General features: G+C 45.2%; 1 protein-coding gene across 1 annotated transcript; it reads left to right on the top strand.

Annotated features, from left to right (window-relative positions):
- The first annotated feature begins 406 nt into the window (after positions 1-406).
- On the top strand, positions 407-2,385 carry LOC123446522 (E3 ubiquitin-protein ligase SIRP1-like). Its single transcript, XM_045123096.1, has 2 exons — positions 407-826; positions 1,137-2,385. Exon 2 carries the CDS (start codon positions 1,175-1,177, stop codon positions 2,141-2,143), a length of 969 nt encoding a protein of 322 aa, XP_044979031.1. The 5' UTR covers positions 407-826; positions 1,137-1,174; the 3' UTR covers positions 2,144-2,385.
- Positions 2,386-8,673: the final 6,288 nt, after the last annotated feature.

Genomic DNA, 8,673 nt, shown 5'->3' with positions numbered 1-8,673 from the left:
GTTTGATTTAGACCGGGATTGCATAGTTCAGGGTACAATCGACCGAAATTTTCAATTGAGGAGTCATTTCGTCGGATCTTTATCAATTCAAGGTTTTAAATTGTTTTTTTTAAAACAATTGCATTGAGATGCTTTCACAGTTTTTATAAACATAAAGTTTGAGACTTTTTTCTTATAAAAACAATGATGTACATTTGTGTAACCAAGTATCCAAGTAGCTCCGCCATATATCAACACCACACGTTAATTATCCTCCAATACAGAGGCACTCTCGCTATATATATATGTACTCATATATATAGAATTACAAAAACATACACAATTTTGAAGCGTCAACTATCACGGCTTTATAGATTGTCCTCCTCGATTGAATGCATTCTCCGGCTCATCGATGGCGCCAATGTCACTGGGTTCGTCAGGGACACGCCAGCGAAAGGAACTCGTCAAAGCCGTCCCTGTCGTCTCGTCTCTATTCCATGGATCAGTCCTGTTCTTGGGTTTGCTCACGCTACCGCACCATGGCATGACAGCAGCGAAAGCTATCTATAAAAATTTGTAGCCAGGAGGACAGCTTGAGAGTCTCCGTGGACTAGAACTCTCCGCTGCCGATGTGTAAAACAAGAAGCCGTCAATTATTCCAAGGCACCCACCAGTTTTAGTAATACCCGATAGAGTTGTGTTGGCATCAAACATATCTCGTCCTCGCCCGCCTCTCCTCCCTTGCCCCCCCTCCGATTCTTCTTCTTGCCTCCCACTTGCTTTGGTATCCATGCGCGCTGATTTCTCGGGTGTTGTTGAAGAAGCTCCATCTTTCTCATAGCTGCTGGTAAGTTCTTAACTCTATCCATGTTCTGATGTTCATATTATGTTTTTAGTTTTAGGTTCAACGTTTTGGATAGGATTTCGTGCGTTTCTGCACCTTCTGTCTCAAGCTTTGCAAGTATCGCTAGCTCGTGCGTCTATTCTTTCTTGTTGAAAAAGGGCGGACTTTGTTTCAGCCAGGAGCACGTGCGCGCTAATTTTTCCCCTTTTTTTTTGGGTGGGTGGGGGGGGGGGGGGGGGGGAGCTCGGTGAATTTTTGCATCTTCGCACAACTATGGCTGATGGCGATTCTGTTCCTAACTTCCTATACGCAGCTCTTCATCGAGGAGATAGGAACTCTCAGGAGAAAGACATGGCGGAGGAACCCGGTGCGACTTCTAGATACTATTGCCACATGTGCTCTGTAATCGTAAGCCCAGAGCTGGGCGTCGAGGAGGTGAAGTGCCCGCACTGCCGTTCCGGATTCGTGGAGGAGATGGCCGACGGCCGGCGGAGCAGCAACGCCGTGGGAGACCGTGGTACTGCCGCAGGGGCCGGCCCAGATGACGCTGGCGCAAGGTCGGAGCTCGCGGTTCCGCCGTGGCCTCCTATCCTCATGGACCTCCTCGGCGTCTCCTACGGGCTCGACGGTGGCGACCTCGCGGCCTTGGCGCGAAGACAGTACCGCCACCTCGCCTTCTTGCAGCTCCTGAACGCGCTCCAGGAAGGCGATGCCGATGCCGACGGCGACGCGCCAGACTCGGGGCTCGAGCGGCTCGTGCTGGTTAGTCCCGCCGACGCGCACGCCATGCACATGCCAGAGCGAGGAGCCAGCAATGGCGCCGCCGCCGCCAGGGGCCCAGGCCTGACGCTGGGCGAGTTGATTCTTGGCCCCGGGCTTGACTTGCTGCTGGAGTACCTGGCCGAGACCGACCCGAGCCGGCAAGGTACGCTGCCGGCGAAGATGGAGGCCGTTGCCGCATTGCCAACGGTAAAGATAAGCGAGGCGGCGACCTGCCCGGTGTGCCTGGACGAGTTCGCCGCTGGCGGCGAGGCCAAGGAGATGCCGTGCAAGCACCGGTTCCACGACATGTGCATCCTGCCGTGGCTGGAGACGCACAGCTCGTGCCCCGTGTGCAGGTACCAGCTGCCCACGGACGAGAACACGGAGCCGGCCGGCAATGGCGCCGACGAAACCGCCGACGAATCCAATGGCAATGCACGCCGCGACGTCGAGGGCGATAGCGACGGTGGAAGCAGCGGCGGGCGGCGGTGGCTCGCACGACCTTTTGGTCGTTTGTTCTCGCGCAGATCGAATGGAAGCTCCTCGTCATCGCGATGAAACCAACCACGGGAGAATATGTTTAATTTGTTTTAGCCGTCTTGTAAAGCTTAGATTCGTTGATTTGTTGAACTGTTGGTTCAAGTATTGTCGCTTATAATACAGAGCTCTATGCCTGGAATCGGCACATAGGAGCAGTTCTACGCAAAAAAGTTTTTTTTTTTACCGGAACCGATATGTACGGATACTAAATCCACCACACATGCATTTCATCAAGATTCGTGTGATCTGACTACGATAAATTATTTCTCATTGTATACATCATGAATACATCTCACACAACCTGACAAAAAAATATATTTGCTGGGTGTCAGCCCTTTTACAGTGGAGAGAGTTAGAATAGAGAAAAATAACAGTACATGCATGCATTCTCTCTCCCATGGACTGAGCATACATTTTATTTTCATTCTCAGATTCTTAACTATTCATATCTTTTGAAAGAAAAAAAATCATTATTAAAACTTTTTATATATTTGAATTCGTGGTGTGAAGACCTTTATAACAAGATCAATTTTGGATATATTTGAACTACTTCTTATTTTATAGTATATTTCAATTGTCTTTGAAATACTTTCATAAAACATAAGACTGTTTCCCTATTTCACAAAAGTATTTCCTCCTGTTTTGCAGATTTTAAAATAATAATTTCATTCGATTGATCTTTTTTATGAAGAAAAAGAAAAGATCAATCGATTGATCTTGTTTTGCAGATTTCATAAGACTAGATTTTTTGAAATATTAGTTTCACTCATTTCAGAAAAACAATTTTGCTAAGTTGAGAAAACAAATGTCACTCGGTTTCTTATTTCAGTTCAAAATTGGTCTCAATCAATGCGAAAACTTATTTCACTCATTTAGAAATTTATTTCACTCAAGGAAAATAAACTTATTTCACACATTTCAGAAAACTAATGTCACTCAGTTCATGGAACAATTGATTTCACTCATTTAATACAACTAATTTCAGTCGTTTCTATTGAAAGAAAAATATGTTTCATTACTTTTCAAAAAAAATGTTTCATTAATTTTCAAAAGTTAATTTCACTCGTTTGATTTCACTCATTTCAAATAACTCATTTCAAGTATTTCAAAACACCAATTTAACTCAATTCATAAAATAATAATTCAGAAAACAAATTCGCTCGTTTCAAAAAATATATTCCAATTTCCACATATTTCAAAAACATTTCAGTAATTCAAACAATGATTTCACTTGATTCATAAAATTGGTTTCACTAAGTTTGAAAACACTATTTCACTCATTCAAACAATGATTTCACTCAATTCAAAAAATTGGTTTCACTAAGTTTGAAAAAACTATTTCACTTTGTATGACGAGATAGAGAGGAGAAAGGGTGAGTTTTTGCTCTCCATGTACATGCACTTGTGTATGACCCACACATACCTTTGTATGACAAAAAGCTGTCAATAGTATGCATGTGGAAGAAAAATTGTGAGAGAATGCGCACATCGGAAAGCAAACTAAGCATGGATGATGCACCAGCTGGTACCGGCTCTGGTAAAAGAGATTTGCGCAGTTCTACGCCTCAAACCGCCCCAGGCGGGCGGAATGTGGACCGGTGACCAATCGGTAAAAAAGATCCAATTATTTTAAATCGACCTCGAACATCCGGACTGTCCGGGGCATTTTTCATATTAGCCCGCCCATCATGATCTCATAAAAAACCCATTCTAACCTCACTTCACTGTGCTCTGGTCTTCGTCTCTTCTCCCTACTTTCATCAATCCACCACCTCTCGTTTCGTTCACCATATCCAGCATCGGCAACCACTTCGATGACTTGGCGATGATGACTATGACGCGTTCATCTGTGATGCGACCAACGATGAGGACGAGCTGACATCCGCATCGCATTGTGGCGGTCGTGGGTGGACAAGGGCGGTAATTCTGAATTTGTTGTGATGCCGCGTGCCGCCCGCTGCAACACCGACGTTGAAACTGGCCTTTCCTGCCCCGCGCGCAACGATGACCCACAAGTATTTGGTATCAATTGTACTCCTTTTGATAAGTAAGAGTGTCGAATTCAATGAGGAACATAATGAAATGGTAAGCAATTTTCAGCAAGGTATCTCTCCAAGTGTTGTAGGTAATGGTAATAGTGAGAGATAGTTTTGTAGCAACATAATTTGTAACAAGTAACAAGTAACAATAGTACCAAGTGTGCAAGAAGGTGACCCAATCCTTTTTATAGCAAAGGAACAAGCGTGCAAGTTCTGTTATATAAAGTAAGCGCTCTCGCTGATACATAAAAATTATCATCTAGACATGTTGAGTTGATTCACGTTCGTTACTTTGGTCATTTGATATATGGGTGGACCGGTGCTTGGATGTTATTCTTACTTGAACAAGGAACCCATTTATGATTACGCCCTCTCGCAAGTATCCGCAACTATGAAAGAAGAAGATAAATCTAACCATAACATGAGACATGCACATACAAATGAACCCCTTACGGAATAACACATAAATTATGGTTTAAGCTTCTGTCACTCTAGCAACATCATCTACTTATTACTCCGCAATGCCTTCCCTTAGGCCCAAGTATGTTGAAGTGTCATGTAGTCGGCGTTCACATGACACCAGTAAAGAAAGAAACAACATACATATCATCAAAATATCAAACGAATACCAACTTCAGATGATTACTTATAATAAGACTTCTTTCATGTCCTCGAGAACAAAATTAACTACTCACAAATCATCATGTTTTCAAGATCATATGTGTACATAATAAAGGATCTGAACATATTATCTTCCACCAAATAAACTAACAAGCATCGACTACAAGATGTGATCAACACTACAAGCAACCCACATGTACTAATATCAGGTTTGGGGGCAAAGATTGAATATAAGATATAAACTAGGGTTTGAGATGAGATGGTGTTGATGAAGATGTTGATTAAGATTGGTCCTCCCACGAAGGAGGACGCACTGGTGATGACAATGGCTTCGGTTTCTCCCCCTCGGAGGGAAGTTTCCCAGCAGAATCACTCTTGCGGATAGCAAAAGGGCTCCTCCCCAGGTTTCCGCCTCAAGACGGCGGTGCTTCGTCCCGAAAGTACCCTCTTTTTTTTTCTAGGTCAAAATCCTTCATATAGCAGAAGAGGGGCACCAGAGGCCATCTGTGGGCCACCCAATGCATAAGGGCGCGTCCTAGGGGGGTGGGTGCGTCCTGCTGCCTTGGGAGCAACAGGTGGCCCCCCTACGGTGGTTCTTCGCTCCAATAATTCTTATATATTCCATAAAAATCACAATGAAGTTTCAGGTCATTTGGAGTCTAGAAAATTTCAAGCTTTTTCCATGGCCTTCAAGTCCACAATTTCAGTTTTCGGCAATTTCCCTCTTTGTATAGATCCTGCAAATTAAGGGAGAAAATGTATTAGAATTGTACGATGAAGTGGAAAAAGGTCCAAAAACAATATAAATATGAATAGAAAATCATGATGCAAAATGGACGTATCATGCAGCTACGTGCGGGAAGTTCAACGACACATCCCCTCCATTGATCTCCTACACCTCTGACCGCTGCTCCGACGTGGCAGCGACGGGTTCTCGAGCCTGATCCGCGTGCGCTGCTCATGCTGGAATCAGAGGCGTGTGCCGCCCACCGTGAGAGGCAGCGAGCAAGGGAGCGGGCTGCCGTGTCACACGCGCTTGCATGGTCCATGCGCCGCCACCGTGGTGTGCCGATGGTGCGTGATAAGGAGGCACGACTCCTCGCGTGGGTCTACCGCTTGTCACTTACGATGGCGAAAACGATCATCCGCCGGCTCCGGAGGAAGAAGGCAAAGACGCCCCGACTGGGCCTAGATAAAAGCCCACATGTGAGGCAGCGGAGGTAGTGACGGAGGCGACGTGGTGGCCAAGATCAAGCGGAAGCAGGACCACATCGTCCGAGGGATGAAGGGCTACATCATCATTTCTTCTTCCTCCGATGGCTCGAACAATCCACCTCTTTCCATGGACCCGGATGCCTACGACAACACCGTCGACCGAAATGGCAAAAGTGTTGGAAATATGCCCTAGAGGCAATAATAAATTGGTTATTATTATATTTCCTTGTTCATGATAATCGTTTATTATCCATGCTAGAATTGTATTGATTGGAAACTCAAATACATGTGTGGATGCATAGACAACACACTGTCCCTAGTGAGCCTCTAGTTGACTAGCTTGTTGATCAAAGATGGTCAAGGTTTCCTCGCCATAGGCAAGTGTTGTCACTTGATAACAGGATCACATCATTAGGAGAATGGTGTGATGGACAAGACCCAAACTATAAACGTAGCATATGATCGTGTCAGTTTATTGCTATTGTTTTCTGCATGTCAATGTATATGTTCCTATAACCATGAGATCATGCAACTCCCGGACACTGGAGGAATACCTTGTGTGTATCAAACGTCGCAACGTTACTAGGTGACTAGAAAGGTGCTCTACAGGTATCTCCAAAGGTGTCTATCGGGTTGGCATGGACCAAGACTGGGATTTGTCACTCCGTGTGATGGAGAGGTATCTCGGGGCCCACTCGATAATACAACATCACAATAAGCCTTGCAAGCAATGTGATTAACGAGTTATTCACGAGATCTTGTATCATAGAACGAGTAAAGAGACTTGCCGATAACGGGATTGAGCTAGGTATGGAGATACCGACGATCGAATCTCGGGAAAGTAACATACCGAAGGACAAAGGGAACATCATACGAGATTAACTAAGTCCTTGACATAGAGGTTCAACCGATAGAGATCTTCGTAGAATATGTAGGAGCCAATATGGACATCCAGGTCCCACTATTGTTTATTGACCGGGGAGTGTCTCGGGTCATGTCTGCATAGTTCTCGAACCCGCAGGGTCTGCACACTTCAGGTTTGATGACATTTCGGTATAGTTGAGTTATGTATGTTGGTGACCGAAGGTTGTTTGGAGTCCCGGATGAGATCCGGACGTTATGAGGAGCTCCGGAATGGTCCGGAGGTAAATATTGATATATAGGAAAGTGGGTTTTGAACTCCGGAAAAGTTTTGGGCATTTTCGACAATGTACCGGGAGTGACGAATGTGTTCTGGGGGTCCACCAGGTGGGCCCACCCACCCAAAGGGTCTCATGGGCTGTGGGAGGATGTGGACCAGCCCTTAGTGGGCTGGCCGAAGCCTCCACTAAAGCCCAAGGCGTATTGGAGGTGGGAAGGAAAGAAACCCAAAGGTGGAAAAGGTGGAAAAGGTTTCCAAGTGGAGAGGAGGAATCCTACTCCTAGTAGGATTGGAGTAGGACTCCTCCACCTCCAATTTTGGGCAAACCTTGAGGGTTTGAGGCTTCCTCCTCTCTTCCGTCCCTCCTATATATAATAGAGGTTTTAGAGGTGAGGGATAACCCTAATTTCCACGCGCTCCCTCTACTTCTCTCTAGATCTGTTTCTCCTCTAGTCTAGTTCGGCGGTGCTTAGGCGAAGCCCTGCTGGATTAGTTCACCAGCACCACCACCACCTCACCGCCATGCTGGAGAATTCATCTACCTCTCTGCCCCTCTTGCTGGACCAAGAAGGCAAGGATCTTCATCAAGTTGTACGTGTGCTGAACGCGGAGGTGCCGTCCCTTCAGCACTAGATCGGGATGGATCGTGATGGGATCGCGGGACGAATCATGATGGGATTGCGGGACGGGCTGCTATTTGGATCGCGAAGATGTTCCACTACATCAACCGCGTTATATACACTTCCGCTTAGCAATCTACAATGGTATGTATATTCACTCTCCCCTCTCGTAGATGATCATCACCATGGATAGGTATTGCGTGTGCGTAGGAAAAGTTTTGTTTCCCATGCAACGTTCCCCAACAAAAAGGCCGAAGAAGTAGTGAAGCTCCGCTGTCACCTATTTTGTTTCAAGTATTCAATAATCTTGTTTAAGCTTATCTGTCGTTTATGTGTATTGTGAATTGTGGAGATATTTTGGTGATCGGGATGTTCATTATATGTTAATTTGGATGTTTGTTCTATGATCTATGTAGATTTTTTTCATGTTGCATGCTTTAGTATGGATATATGGTACTGGATTTGAGATACACAGTTGTGAACAAAACAATTTGAGGATTGACCAGTGAAAGGATTGATATGGTTGACTAGGAGGGAGGTGAATAGGCAAGTACCATTTTTTTGCTTTTCTTAAAAAATTAGGTTTAGCAACAAATAGGTTGTCTAGATATGCAACTAAGTGAGCAACCTATATGATGCTAGCAACAACAACAATACAAGCAAGCAAAGGATACAACACAAATATAGCCTGCACAAATTAAAGGTAAGAAATGACCAGAAATGGAGCGAGTGAAGATGAGGATGTGTTACCGAAGTTCCTTCCCTTTGAGGGGGAGTACGTCTCCTTTGGAGCGGTGTGGAGGCACAATGCTCCCTAAGAAGCTACTAGGGCCACCGTATTCTCCTCATACCCTCACTCAATGCGAGATTTCGTGATTCCACTAGTAGTGCCCTTGAATGCAACGACTGAAC

The sequence above is a fragment of the Hordeum vulgare genome, chromosome 4H, assembly GCF_904849725.1.
Source record: "Hordeum vulgare subsp. vulgare chromosome 4H, MorexV3_pseudomolecules_assembly, whole genome shotgun sequence".
Classification (NCBI taxonomy): Eukaryota; Viridiplantae; Streptophyta; class Magnoliopsida; order Poales; family Poaceae; genus Hordeum; species Hordeum vulgare.
The sequence above is the reverse complement of the archived record's forward strand: the minus strand, read 5'-3'. Positions and strand labels throughout refer to the sequence as shown.

Bases quoted from the DNA above. Each gene is read 5' to 3' on its own strand.
- LOC123446522 (XM_045123096.1), top strand. From the start codon at position 1,175: ATGGCGGAGGAACCCGGTGCGACTTCTAGATACTATTGCCACATGTGC.